Source organism: Zootoca vivipara, chromosome 11 (genome assembly GCF_963506605.1).
Source record: "Zootoca vivipara chromosome 11, rZooViv1.1, whole genome shotgun sequence".
Lineage (NCBI taxonomy): Eukaryota > Metazoa > Chordata > Lepidosauria > Squamata > Lacertidae > Zootoca > Zootoca vivipara.
The window spans coordinates 63,818,327-63,833,046 of NC_083286.1; the positions used below are offsets into that span (position 1 = coordinate 63,818,327).

Below are 14,720 nucleotides of genomic sequence, written 5' to 3' on the forward strand. Positions count from 1 at the left end.
TGAATTAAAAGCATCTGCATTTCTGTGCAGTGGTACCTTGGTACTCAGACACCTTGGTTCCCAAACGCTGAAAACCCAGAAGTGTTCCTGTTTTTGCACGTTTTTTGGAAGCCAAATGTCTGATGCGGCTGTCAGGTATTGTTTCCACGGCGCCTGCACCAATCAGAAGCCGCGCCTTGGTTTCCGAACATTTCAGAAGTCAAACAGACGTCCAGAATGGATTAAGTTGGATGCTTTTGCTATTTATTTTGTGTTTTTGTCTCTGAGGCTTTTCCAGTTAATTTTTGTGACTGTGAGGAACCCAGTTCAGCTACTGATTGGTTGATTGTGTGGCTGCAGAAATGGATCAAAGCCCAAACAAGGACCATCATCAGTGCAGGGAAGAATTTTTTTTTTTAATCATGTCCAATACTGTCTTATTTATTTTATAGCACAGTACATTGATTATTGCTTTCATTTTATGGGCCAATGGTCTCGTTAGACAGTAAAATTCATGTTCAATTGCTATTTTAGGGGTTGTTTTTAAAAGTCTGGAATGGATTAATCCGTTTTGCATTACACCTTGGTTTTGGAACGCTTTGGTTTTGGAACGAACTTCCGGAACGGATTAAGTTTGAGAACCAAGGGACCGCTGTACTCAGCTACAAACTACCCGTTTCCCCTCTTGTTATAACCTAGGAATGATTTTGCTGTAGCGGATCAGGTCTGTACAGGCCACCCGCCTCCTCCTCCTCCGAGGAGTCACAGACTCTCCCAGCACCTGGTCCTCAAAGGTTGGCTGTCCTTGCACAGGGAGGCGCCACGAGCCCTTCCATTTCATTGTTCCTCAAGAGCAAGGGCGCCTGAAGTGCTTCCTGACCGGTTCTTTGCTGCTCCTGGAGTGCTGTGGGGCTGAGGGTTTGCTTCCTGCTCTTATTTATTGCAATCCCCCATTTCGGGGTATCCAGAGCGGACAGCCTAACCCCCGCTCCACCTGCCCAAAAGCATAGACCATGGGGGGGGGGCTGCTGCAGTCTCTAGCTAAGACCCTCTGACAGGGAGACCCTCTCCATGCCCGCTGCCTTGCCTGGCGTCAGCTCCTCAGACGGCTTGCCTCATAAGGACAGAAGAGGTGGCTGCTGCTGGATCAGGCCCATGGCCCATCTAGTCCACCATCCTGTTCTCACTGTGGCTGACTAGATGCCTGCAGGAAGCCGGCAAGCAAGACCCGGGGGGGGGGGGGCACAAGGGCAGCTCTCTCCTCCTGCACTTTCCAAGAAGAGCCTGTTGGATCAGGCCCATGGGGGCCCACCTGCTCAAGCATCCTCTTCCCCAGGCATCCCCAAACTGCGACCCTCCAGATGTTTTGGCCTACAATTCCCATGATCCCTAGCTAGCAGGACCAGTGGTCAGGGAAGATGGGAATTGTAGTCCAAAACATCTGGAGGGCTGAAGTTTGGGGATGCCTGCTCTTCCCCATAGGGGCTGGACAACCAGATGCCCGTTATGGAGAACCTGAAAATGGGCTCTAAGCACACCAGCACTCTCTCCCACTCCTTGGGAATCCCAGTGCCTGCTATTGAGTTTTCTGCCTCCAAAAGGGGAAGCAGAGTATGGCCAGAAGCCACTGATAGCCTGCCCCCCTTTGTTGATGATGTTTAGTCATTTAGTCGTGTCCGACTCTTCGTGACCCCATGGACCATAGCACGCCAGGCACTCCTGTCTTGCACTGCCTCCCGCAGTTTGGTCAAACTCATGTTCGTAGCTTCGAGAACACTGTCCAACCATCTTGTCCTCTGTCGTCCCCTTCTCCTAGTGCCCTCAATCTTTCCCAACATCAGGGTCTTTTCCAAGGATTCTTCTCTTCTCATGAGGTGGCCAAAGTATTGGAGCCTCAGCTTCACGATCTGTCCTTCCAGGGAGCACTCAGGGCTGATTTCCTTCAGAATGGATAGGTTTGATCTTCTTGCAGTCCATGGGACTCTCAAGAGTCTCCTCCAGCACCATAGTGTCTCCTCCCCCCCTTAAATTTGTCTAATCTTCTAACAGTCCCTCATAGAAGACTTGCTCCAAGCCCTTGATCATATTATTTACTTCCTCACATTCTGTCCCATATCAAGGCACTTCAGGCAGGGGTCCTGGGGGTCCCAGGGGGTCTCCCACCCAGGCACTGAGCTATCTGTCAGATTTGGCCCGACAGCGTTTTTTTGGGGGGGAGCCTCTTTCAGGGCACATCACACTGGAAGGAAATGAGCCATGGGGCTTTGAGACAGGGCTGCTGCCACAAATCTTGGGCTGCCATGCCTTTGTTTGTTTCAACCATTTGTATTCCACCTAATCACCGTCATCTCTAGGCAGCGTACAAGAGGCCCAATGCAATAAGACTAAAAATGACTTAAACATTTCACATCAGAATTCAATTAAAAAGCCAGCTGGAATTTTTTAAAAAAGCGTTCAGTTCAACATCATACTCTCCAACATTTCTCCAATGAAAATAAGGACGTCCTATTCCATAATAATAATAATGATATTTTTAATATTTATCCCCTGCGCCAGCCACTCTGGACAGCTTCCAACATACCGTATATAAAAACATAACAAAACATTTAAAACCCTAAAAATCTTCCCTATCCAGGACTGCCTTCAGAAGTCCTCAAAAGGTTGTATAGTTGCTTATCTCCTTGGCTCAGGGGTCACAGCTCCATCCCCTCCAACATTTCTCTGGAGAAAATGGGGACGTCCTAAGGAAAAGCGGGACATTCCGGGGTCAAATCAGAAACCGGGACGGCTTCTGTAAATCCGGAACTGTCCTGGAAAAACAGGGACACAGGGAGGTGGCCTGTCTGACCTCCCCTGGGAGGGAGCTAGCTTCACATAGATGAGCCAAGGCAGGCACCTAAGTCCTGGAGGACCAGTGACAGTGACTCCACTGAGGACCTCAGCAGGATGTGTGCGATCCAATCTGTTCGGCTGATGCTTGAACCTGACCTGGTGGCGTATGGGCAGCCAAGGCAAGCTTTGGATCACAATGAGCTGGTGATCATTTGACCCCATCGACAGTCAAGCCTTTTGCTCCAGCTGGAGCCTTCAGACCAAGCCCAAGGTCAGCCCCACCCAGAGCGCATGGCAATAAGAGGGTCTTGAGGCTACCAATGCGTGTATCACCATGGCCAAATTTCCCTTTCGCCAGCCACACCTGGCTGGTGAAAGTCACTCCTAGCCACTGAGGCGACCTGAGCCTCCAGCGACAAACCTGGAAATCTCTGGACATGGGAACCCACACCCCAAATGGCCTCCGTCTTGCCAGGGGTCAAGCTCAGACCCCCGGCCCCACTGCTGTGCCCAGTCCAGCAGGTCGTGCCCATCCTCGCCCGACTCCGAGGTTATGGAGAAGGAGCAGCCCTGGCGCAGCCGAGGCAGTGAGAAACGGCACAAAAACATGTTTGGGTTTGCGGTTGTGGCAAAAGAATTTGCAGGTTCCCGGATTCCAGCACCTTCTGCCTGGCTCCGTAATTGGAAACAGAGGGCCCCACCAGGCAGCTCCAGTTACAGGAAGGAGGGGGCGGCTCCTTGCGTGGCACACGAGGGGGGGAGCCCTCCTAGCCCAAGGCTCTCTGCCTGCCATAGGAAAGGGGGGGTGCAGCTTCTCCAGAGGGGAGGGGAGGAAGGCCCTCTCCAAACCTCTCCAGGAAGCACAGGCCCCTCCTTCCCCACCAATGCCTGAAGCTCTCGCCCCAGATGCTGGGATATCGGGCAGCCCACATACCGGTAGTCACCCACAGGAGCCCCTGAAGACACCATGCTCTCACCTTCGCTTTCGCACAAACCCCAGCTATGGCCTTGGAGGAGCAGGCAGGCGGCAGACCAACCTCCAGGGCACACACGGCGCATTGGCACGACTACCACACTGCCTGGAATGCACGCTATGCCTCGCTGATGCAGCACACCAACGCTGTCACACCAGCCAAGTGAGAAGGGGCGCCAGGGCTCAGCCCCCTCTGCTCCATCAGGGCGCCAGACCCTCCCTCACCTTTGTCTCAAGTGGATCTGGTTATGGGGGGAGAGCAACTGGCACCCTTGAAGGGGGGGAGCAGGGAATCATTATCACTTCCAAAGGCAAAAACAGATGGGAGGGAAATGAGATCAGGAAATTAGGTTGCACCAGAACCGGCAGCCTGGGATGAGCCCTGGCAGAGCCTGCCCAGGCATGCCTTCCAGATTTCCGGGCAGGGAGAGGAATTCAAGTTCAGCTCAAGGACTGGCTGGCCTCAAAGTCAGGCTGACTCCCATCACAGAAAAACTGACCGCTTGATGAAAGGCTGTCCACCATACAGAAGGACAAGCTTCGCTTCGGAAATGGCAGCCTTGCTGCAGCAAAGGCCAATCCTTCTTTGCCAACCCTTTGGAGATCTTCAAGAGTGTCAGCAAGCAAGTTGGCAGAGGTGATCTGATAAGACCCTGCAGACCTGGACTATCCCAAAAGCTTTTGACAAAGCCCCTCCCCCGAGGGTCCTGAGTGACCTTCACAGTCGTGGGATAAGAGGAAGGGTGGAAAATAGAAACAGGGTAGGAACAAGCAGGGCTATTTTTCTCGAAAAAGAGGTGCCAGAACTCACCATGAACACATCCCTTTTTCTCTTATGGCAGCAATGGTACCCACCTGAGAGGGTCCAGAACTGAGTTCTGGTGAGTTCCAGCTGAAAAAAAAGCCCTGTTGAGAATATATTAAGCAGTGTGGTCTGGGCATAAGGAATGCTAGAGGGGTGGAAATGACTAGCTTAGAGGTGGCTTTACAAGAGAATTTAAGCAAATTTATGATGGAGGAGGCAGAGGAAGAAGAGGAGGAGGAGGCCTGGCAACAACTGAGGGCTGAGCCCACCAAGAGTTAAGTCTTCTGTGGCTGAGATTCCTAGGAACCAGAAACAACCCAAGAGTCTTGTGTGACCTTAAAGGCTAGCCAATTTATTATGGCATAATAAGCTTTTGTGGTCTCGAGTCCACTTCATCAGATGCAGAAACCCTCCCTTACCCATCGGAAGGGAGGGTTGTAAGCAGTAAGATTCGAGAGAAATGAAGTGTGCAAAGTCCAGGCAAGGACAATTCCGTTAGAACTAGAAGGTCTGCAAAATAATGAAGGGGCCTTCAGCACCATGACAGGTGATCCAGAAATGGACTTGGTGTTCCTGAGTTAACTGGCAGCTTCATTGCGACAGGAGGCCGTTGCCTTTGTTCAGACCCAGATATATAATATTGTACTTATTGGTGATTTACATCAGGCATTTCTTAGACAACAAGACACATCTGACAAAGAGAAAAAGGCAGAGAACCAAGAGGAGCCAAGGAGTGTGGTGGAGTCTCCTCCTTTGGAGGTCTTTAAGCGGAGGCTTGACAGCCATCTGCCAGGAATGCTTGGATGGTGTTTCCTGCTTGGCAGGGGGTTGGACTGGATGGCCCTTGGGGTCTCTTCCTTCCAACTCTAGGATTCTAGGAGCAGCCTCCTGCAAGAGAGGGCAGAGCACCTCTTGCTGTCCCCTCCAGCAACCAGCTGAAAGCCCTTCAATGCCTCACCAAGGAGCTCCAGCCTTTGACTGCAAAGCTTCTCCTCCACGGCAGGCTGACAGATAACCCCCTAACCTAAAACAGCTTCTCAGCAGCAGCAACAACAGGCCCATCTGAAGAGAAGCAGACCCAGGGACAGGCCCCCACATCAGGCACAGATGCCAGCTCAGTCCCCCATGCCAGATCCGGCAATGCTACCACAGACCTTTGCACCAGACAGAGAGGCCCGTCTCTGTGCAAAAGGAACACGGGTCAGGGAATGACCACTATAGTCCATGCATTAGCAACCTAAAGGCTGGATTACTGAACTGCACTCTATGCGGGGCTGGCCTGGGGCCTGGGGCAGAATAATGTTGTTGTTGTTTTTGTTAAATTTGTATACTGCCCTTCACCTGAAGATCGCAAGGCGGTTCACAAGATAAAAATACAGAATAAAGCCACAAAATATATAATAAAGGCAACAACAAAACAATACCTCCCTCTCCACAAACACATTTAAAAGGGCCTAAGGCTGTTAATCAACCCAGGAATGCTTTCGCCTGGTGCCTATAGGTGTCTAATGAAGGTGCCTGGTGAGCTTCTCTGGGGAGAGCATCCCACAAATGGGGGGCCACTGCAGAAAAGGCCCGTTCTCGTGTTGCCACCCTCTGGATGTCTTGTGGAAGAGGCACACAAAGAAGGGCCTCAGAGGATGATCTCAGGGTCTGGATCAGTTTATATGGCGAGTGGCGGTCCTGGAGGTATTGTGGTCCTGAGCCATTTATAGGTCAAAACCTGCGCTTTGAATTGTGCCTGCAGTCAGTCCAGGATCAGCATTATATGGTCAACAGTTTTGTCCCAGTGAGCAACCTGGCTGCTGAATTCTGCACTTCAGCTGAAGTTTCCAAACCATCTTCAGAGGCAGCTCAATGTATAACACATTGCAGTAATCTAATCTAGAGGTTACCAGAGCATAGACAAAAGGAGTTAGGCGGTCCCTGGCCAGACAGGGATGTAACTGGGCTACTAGCCAAAGCGGATGGAAGGCAGCTGGACTGCTGATAGGGGCACAGGGTGACTGGGAATGGCCACTGAGACCACAGAACACCAGTCCTGAAAGACCTACATTGGCTCCCAGTACGTTTCCAAGCACAATTCAAAGTGTTGGTGCTGACCTTTAAAGCCCCAAACGGCCTCAGCCCAGTATACCTCTCCACGCCCTCGTTCAGCCCAGACTCTGAGGTCCAGCTCCGAGGGCCTTCTGGCAGTTCCCTCCCTGCGAGAAGTGAGGTTGCAGGGAACCAGGCAGAGGGCCTTCTCGGTAGTGGCACCCGCCCTGTGGAATGCCCTCCCATCAGATGTCAAGGAGATAGACAACCATCTGACTTTTAGAAGATATCTGAAGGCAGTATTGGCTGCCCATACACTCTCAGGGCAGGGGCAAAGTCCTTGTTTTACTTGACAAAGTCCTGAACCACTTAGCTCCAGGGTACCCCAGGCACCCCTGACACCTTCTATCCCAGCTCCGGCACTGAGATCATCTGCAAGAACATCCCTGGCTGTTCCCTGAGTTGGCAAAGCTCCTTTGACGAGAACAAGAAAGTCAGCCTTGGGTGTCATCAGCCCAGTCTTGGGGGATGTTCTGCCATAGAGATTCGGAAGGCACCTTTCATTCTAAGTTTGCTGAAAGGTTTGCTGGAAACTTTTCTTTGCCACCAGACCTATGCAGGCAATTCAGAAAAAAACCTTCTGTACTTGTTAGCTGGTGATCTATGATTTTAAGTTGTTATGTGTTTTTTTCTTGTATGTATGTCATTGTTGATGTAAACCACTCTGAAATTTATGAAAATACAGTACTGTATACAAGTGTTTTTAAATAAAGCTATAAATGGACACAAATCTCACACCAGAAATCACATTAGCCAAAAAGGAGCGGGGAAACATTATGAGGGCCCCCAAATCACTCTGTGACCAACCTGAAGATGGCCATATTTGAAGGGGGATTGTGACATGATGCTGGTGAACAACATGAAATTCATTATGCTCATAGAAAACTAGAATATAAAAACAAGAACAGAATTATACTCATTATTTTCCATCATTAATTTCTCTCATTGCCTGTTAGCACTGTGTGAAGGACTTCCTTTTATCCATCCTGAATCTTCCAACATTCAGTTTCATTGAACGCCCACAAGTTACAGTGGTACCTTGGTTCCCAAACGCCAAAAACCCGGAAGTGTGTGTTCTGGTTTTCGAATGTTTTTTGGAAGTTGGATATTCGATGCAGCTGTCGGCTATTGTTTCTGGGGCTGCACCAATCAGAAGCTGTGCCTTGGTTTTTGAGCATTTCGGAAGTCAAAGGGACTTCCAGGACGGACTAAGGTTACAGGTAGGTAGCCGTGTTGGTCTGGGTCGAAGTAAAATAAAAAAATTCCTTCAGTAGCACCTTAAAGACCAACTAAGTTTTTATTTTGGTATGAGCTTTCGTGTGCATGCACACTTCTTCAGAACGTGTTGGTCTGGGTCGAAGTAAAATAAAAAAATTCCTTCAGTAGCACCTTAAAGACATGCACACGAAAGCTCATACCAAAATAAAAACTTAGTTGGTCTTTAAGGTGCTACTGAAGGAATTTTTTTATTTTAGGACGGACTAAGTTTGGCTCTTTTGTTTTTGCTATTTATTTTGCATTTTTGTTTTTAAGGCTGTTTCAGTTAATTTGTGTTTGTGACTGTGTGGAACCCAGTTCAGCTACTAATTGATTGATTGATTGTGTGACTGTGGAAATGGATAAAAGCCCCCCTTTCAAACAATGACTATCAGGTCATTGTAAGAAAAAAAAGTACAGGAAAAAAAATTTTTTTTAATCATCTACAATACTATCTTATTTATATTATACTACAGTACACTGATTATTGCTTTCATTTTATGGATCAATGGTCTCATTAGATAGTAAAGTTCCTGTTAATTTGCTGTTTTAGGGGTTGTTTTTAAAAGCCTGGAACAGATTAATTCATTTTGCATTACTTTCTATGGGAAAGCACGCCTTGGTTTTGGAACGCTTTGGTTTTGGAACGGACTTCCGGAATGGATTAAGTTTGAGAAGCAAGGTACCACTGTATAGTATTGTGAGAGGCAGCCATGCTCCCTCGATACCCACTATCATTTTATAAACTTCTACCCCCGGGTATAGGGTGGTATATAAATTCAAGAAATAAAAATAATAAAAACGCCATGCCTCCTCTAGAGAAATTCCCAAAGACTGCAACCTTTCTGCAAAGGAGGGTTGCTCCATTCTCTGGATTGTTCTGGTCGACCCAAATGACCCACGTGTATCGGGGTTCAAGAGGGGAGAAGCCTCAGCGGGAGCTGCAGAAACACCCAACAGCTTGCAGAAGGACAAAAACAATGCAGTATTCTGAGCATGCACAGAATGCTCAGAGATGGTTGGGGTTGGGGAGGTGGAATGAAGTGCCCTGGGAAAGGGCACGAGGGACAGGCTGGCACACTCGACTGCAGCTCCCACTTGTTTCATAGACAGTATAGATATATATAATGTCCCCGCTAATAATAGATCTCCCATGAAACATGTAATTTAGCCCTCAGCTTTAAGCTGTAAAAATCACAGTGTGGGCAGAAGGACTATTTGCCACAAGGGATTGAGATGATGGATGGCAGCTCTCCGCTCTCCCGGCACAGCTGAGCGATCCCTGCCTGCTCTGACCAACCCGCCACCCTCAGCTCAGGCTGCCACAGGCTCTCCTGGGAGTAGCCCTTCCCTCCAGAGGCCTCCCCCCTGCCCCTGCCTGCCTTCCCCCTTAGGGCCTACAACCTGGAGTCTCCTGGTGAGTCAGCAGCAGATGTGCGGATCCTGCTGCTGCTGCTGCTCCCCAGGAAGGAGAGGGGAGGTTGACGCAGTGCAAACACACTGGAGGAGGAAAAAAGGTGTGCCTGTCAGGGCGCTTGCACTGCGCTGACCAGCCGACCACCTCCCCGCCCCCTCTCCTTCTGGAGCTGGGAAGGGAGCGGGCAGCCTGCCAGTTTGCAAGTAAAACTGAATTACTGTGTCACAAAATGATGCATGTCTAGAAAATGTGTCCACAACATGAAACGTTTGGAAAGTTCTGTTTTAGGCTATAGCTTGGGGTCACATGAGACATGACATTAAATGTGTGTTTGCATGTAATGCGCTCTCTCACTCTCTTTAAACACCCAGCGCTACCTCTCCTTTAAATCAGAACCAGCGAAGGTGGTGAATGTTCTGTGTGAGTGTCTGGAGGCGGCTGGAGGATGGATGGCAGCTAACAGATTGAGGTTGAATCCTGACAAGACAGAAGTACTGTTTTGGGGGGGCAGGGGGTGGGGGATTCCCTGGTCCTGAATGGGGCAACTGTGCCCCTGAAGGACCAGGTGCGCAGCCTGGGAGTCATTTTGGACTCACAGCTGTCCATGGAGGAGCAGGTCAATTCTGTGTCCAGGGCAGCTGTCTATCAGCTCCATCTGGTACGCAGGCTGAGACCCTACCTGCTTGCAGACTGTCTCACCAGAGTGGTACATGCTCTAGTTATCTCCTGCTTGGACTACTGCAATGCACTCTATGTGGGGCTCCCTTTGAAGGTGACCCGGAAACTGCAATTAATCCAGTATGCAGCAGCTAGACTGGTGACTCGGAGTGGCCACTGGGACCGCATAAAACCAGTCCTGAGATATCTGCATTGGCTCCCAGTATGTTTCCGAGCACAATTCAAAGTGTTGGTGTTGACCTTTAAAGCCCTAAATGGCCTCGGTCCAGTATACCTGAAGGAGCGTCTCCACCCCCATCGTTCAGCTCAGACACTGAAGTCCAGCTCTGAGGGCCTTCTGGCAGTTCCCTCATTGCAAGAAGTGAGGTTACAGGGAACAGGATAGAGGGCCTTCTTGGTAGTGGCGTCCTCCCTGTGGAACGCCCTCCCCTCAGATGTCATGGAAATAAACAACTATCCTATTTTTAAAAGACATCTGAAGGCAGCCCTGCATGGGCGTACCCAGGATCAAAACTAGGGGGGGCAAGGGGAGGGGCCAAGGCACGGAAGGGGAGGGGCCACAAAGTGGGCGGGAACGGCGAACTCGCGCTCCGCCAGGCTGTGCCCCTCCCTAGAAGCAGGGCTGGTGGGCGGAGGCGGAGCCCAGCCCAGCGGAGCGCGAGTTCAGCGTTCCCGCCCGCCGCGCCGCGCTCTCTGGTTCCCCGCCGCACTTGGCCTTGCCAGAGGGCGCGACGGGGAGCTGGAGGGAGGGCGCAGCGCGGCGGGCGGGAACGGCGAACTCGCGCTCCGCCGGGCTGTGCCCCTCCCTAGAAGCAGGGCTGGTGGGCGGAGGCGGAGCCCAGCCCAGCGGAGCGCGAGTTCGGCGTTCCCGCCCACCGCGCCGCGCTCCCTGGTTCCCCGACGCGCTTGGCCTTGCCTGAGGGCGCGCCGGGGAGCTGGAGGGAGGGTGCGGCACGGCGCGGCGGGAATGGCGAACTCGCGCTCCGCCGGGCTGTGCTCCGCCTCTGCCCACCAGCCCTGCTTCTAGAGTAGGGCAGCTGCCCTAACTTGCCCCATGGTGGGTACGCCCTTGCAGCCCTGTTTAGGGAAGTTTTTAATGTTTAAGTCAGTATTGTTTTTATCACTTGATTGGGAGCCACGCAGAGTGGCTGGGGAAACTTACCCAGATGGGCAGGGTATAAATAATATATTATTATTATTATTATTATTATTATTATTATTATTATTATTATTTAATGTAAATAGCAGCCTCTTGGCATGGAGGAGGGCAGTAATTCTCAGGATCAAAGCAGGCAAGATGAGTGGGGTTAACCCTTTCCTCCCCAGCTGCAATCCAGATGAAAACAGCTCCTCCAAAGTACCAACACCTCACTGAGCTCAGACCCTGTTTGCTTCCTGCATAATCTTGGAATTTCAAACCCTGATGCTGAAGACCAAAGAGCAGGTGAATATTTGCTGTGCAATAGCTGTGGAGCCCCCAAGAAGACTGAGGTAGAGCACTCACCTCCAAAATTCTCTGAGGAAAATGTTGAAGGCATTTTTTATTTAAACCACAATCCTACGCATGTCGATTCAAACACAAGTCCTCTGCAGCTCAGTGAGGCTGTAGATTTTACCAAAGCCTGCCATAAGAAAGATGCTTGAGGGCCAAATCAGGCTCATGAAGTAGGAGGGAGGGAGAAGTGGGCTGGGGAAGGGGTTGTTCAGAGAAGGCCCTGAGTGCCAGGGGAGCATCCTGTCCTCTGCTCTTCGGGAAGGGGGCGGGTCTGGCCTGCGCAGGTCTTCGTTGTCCCCCCCCCCCACAACACAGCCCTCCGGCCATCTCCCCGGAGCCTGGCCTGTGGTTGCAGGAAGGGCTGGGGAAGAACTTCCCGTCCTATTCTCGAGCCACAGTCGGCTCCCTCTCTTCCAGGAAGGAGTTCAGCAGCACTTTGGGGTTGGGGTTTTTGGTGCAGGGAGAGAGAAAGGGGGCCGCCGCCGCTGCCTCCTCCTCCTCTGGGCTCCCAGCAACTGTCAGCCAGGAGACATCCAACAACATCTCCGCCGGCCTTCCAGGGGTGTGACATTCCTGAAATTCTCACATTTAAATCTAGCCCAGCTCCTGTCGTAAAAGACGCAGCAATAAACTCTTTTTCTTTTTTGGAAAGGGGAGAGGCAGGCAGGCAGGCTCTTCGCTACAAAGGCCGGCCTGAGATGGGTCCGAGCGCGGCCCCAAGGCGGCGGCATTGGGAGGCACCTCCAGCCCACCACGGAGTCCTGTCTCAGGGCCGGCTCGCCCACCCGCCCGGCCCCGCTCGGCAGCAGGCCGGAGGGGCAGCGAGCGGGCTGGGTGTCGGCCCTCTTGCCCGGGGCTGGCGGGGGGCGACAGGCAGCCTCCTCGCGGAAGGAAGGCAAGAAGGCGGCGGCAGCGGCGGCGGAGGCAGCAGCAGCAGCTGTTCTTTTCGCTCACGGCGCCCCCCGCCAGAAACGCCCCCGGAAAGCTCCGCGGAGGCAGCTGGCCAGGTGCGGCGGAGGCCAGGCGAGGCGAGCGCGCGGCGCATCCGGCTGCACGACGGCGCTCCTGCGCCCGGACGGCCGACCGCTTCCCTCGGCCCCCGGTCCGGCCGCGCGCTCGACCCTCCGTTCCCCCAGGTGGCGTCCGGCAGAGGCGCCCGGGCCAGGCCCCTTCCACCGGCCTGGCTGGGGGGGGGGGACTAATCCCGCCCCAGCCCCACGCCTGCCTTCCTTCCTCTTTCCCTCCCCCGAAAAAGACCCATCTGGCTATCCCAGGCGGGCGGGCTCCTTGCCCGTCCCGATGACACAGCAGCCGCCGACGAGGCTCCATTAGCAGCCGCAGCTGCAGCTCGGATCGATAAGTGCCTCCTGGCTGGCGCATCCATTAAGGAGGAGTGTCAGGCTGCCCTTGGCCAGCGCCCCCCCCCCCGACTACGCCCGGAAAGTGGAGGGCCCGATCCGGCTTCGAGGTCTGTGAGCGCCACCCCCACCCCAAACTGCCAAGCGGTCCTCGTAGATGTCGAGATACAGTAGTTCCAACCGGGTTCGCTTGGAGGGATGGATGGCCCTGGGATGGGGCGGGGGGAGGAATGTATTTCTCCGTGGCCACACAAGGGCAGTTCCTCTGCATTGGCTCCCCCCCCAAACCTGTCCAGGAGTGCCCCCCTCCGCCCCCACTCGGAGTCGGAGAGCCTAACTCGGGAAAGAGACCTGGTTCTCCTGCCCAGAGGAGGCCCGACGGCAGAGGAGGAGGTGCCGTCTCGCCGGGAAATGCCCGCAGTCTGAGCGGGGCTTGGGGGGGACGGACGGGGACGGACTGCATGCAGACGGAGGTGGGAGGGTGGGTTGGACTGCAGGCACCAGGGACACGCGCACCCCCTCCCGTCCAGCAACAGCAGCAGGCGGCCCCCCAAACGCTGAGACTCGCTCACCTCGCCCGTTGGCCCGGATGAACTGCACGGCGGTGTCCGGGCCGCCGCCATCGTCTCCGGCGCCGCCTGCGTTGCTGCTGCTGCCGTTGTCTCGGGGCGCATAGATGTGGTAGCCGACGGTGAGGCCGGCGTGGCGCAGCTCCTGGTAGACGCCCTCGATGGTGAAGTAGAAGGGCCGGTCGTCGGTCTTTCGGTCTACGTAGAGGAGCGCGGCGCGGGAGCTCCAGTTGAAGCGCTCATGCAGGAGGACCGCGAAGGCGCCCAGTTTGGGCGCGGACGGGCCGGTGCGCACCAGCGTGGTGTAATGCTCCTTCTTGTGGCTGAAGTCCGAGGCGACGGCGCCGGCCGTGATGAGCGGCAGGCCCCAGTGCGAGGCGAAGCGCCCCACCGAGGCAGCCGGGTAGACGCAGCCGGGCCCCAGCAGCACGTCCGGGTCGTGGTAGAGCTTCAGGTCCACGGCCTGGAGCGGCGCCACCGACTCCGAGCAGGCGCCGTTCAGCTCCGACGTGGCGTTGACGGTGCGCATCGACAGCCCGGCGGCCCGCAGCGCCGGCTCCAGCGCCTCGAGGGCCAGGCGCACGGCGGGGCCCACCCGCGGCAAGGCCCACGGGTAGCTGGGGTTGTGCTCGGGCAGCACCAAGGCCACCGTCACCACCGTCGCGGCCGCGCTCCCGTTGGCGCCGTCGCCCAGGCCCGACGAGGCGGCCGACAGCGACAGGGCCACGGCGGCGACCACCACCAGCGACATCGTTGGCGAGGCCATGGCGGGGGGCGCGAGGTGGGAGTCTGCTCCGCTCGGCTGCTGCGTGGCTGCCCGGGTGCCTCTGCCGCTCTCCGCCACCTCCTTCTCTTTGCTGCCGCCGCGGCGCCGCCGGATCCCTTCTGTGGGCCGCCGGGCTGCCCTGCGCTCCCCAGGAGAGGCCGCCCCCTCCGCGGCCAGCCCCAGCCGCCCACCCTGCGCCTCCCTCCGGACGCTGTGCCAGAGCCGCCTGCAGACGTGGGGGGGCAGCGCCCCCTGGTGCCTCCGTCCGCGTCCTCCGACGCCGCCAGTCCAGGCCAGCGGCCGGGCTCCAGAGGCTGCGGCCCGGGGCGCGGCTCCATCCCGCCCGCCGGGGCAGGACCCGGCCCGCTGCTACTGAACGCGGCCGCTGGGTGGAGGTCGGCCCGCCCTCCGGCTCCACGGCAGCTGCCCGGCCGCCTCCATCGCGCGCTCTCGCCCTCGAGCGTCCTGCTCGCTTCGCAGCCCGGCCGCTCCTT

At 54.6% G+C, this 14,720-nt stretch overlaps 1 protein-coding gene across 2 annotated transcripts in view; it reads right to left on the reverse strand.

Annotated features, from left to right (window-relative positions):
- Window positions 1–14,392, reverse strand: part of NPR2 (natriuretic peptide receptor 2) — a 34,109-nt gene extending 19,717 nt beyond the window's left edge. The window contains exon 1 of one of the 2 annotated variants that reach the window (XM_060280431.1): window positions 13,464–14,392. In XM_060280431.1, coding sequence (XP_060136414.1) covers window positions 13,464–14,226 — 763 coding nt within the window. In that variant the 5' untranslated portion in view covers window positions 14,227–14,392. Of the gene's footprint in view, window positions 1–3,788; window positions 8,046–13,463 lie in introns of those variants that run through there. The other variant, XM_035100577.2, reaches the window with a different exon arrangement.
- Window positions 14,393–14,720: the final 328 nt, after the last annotated feature.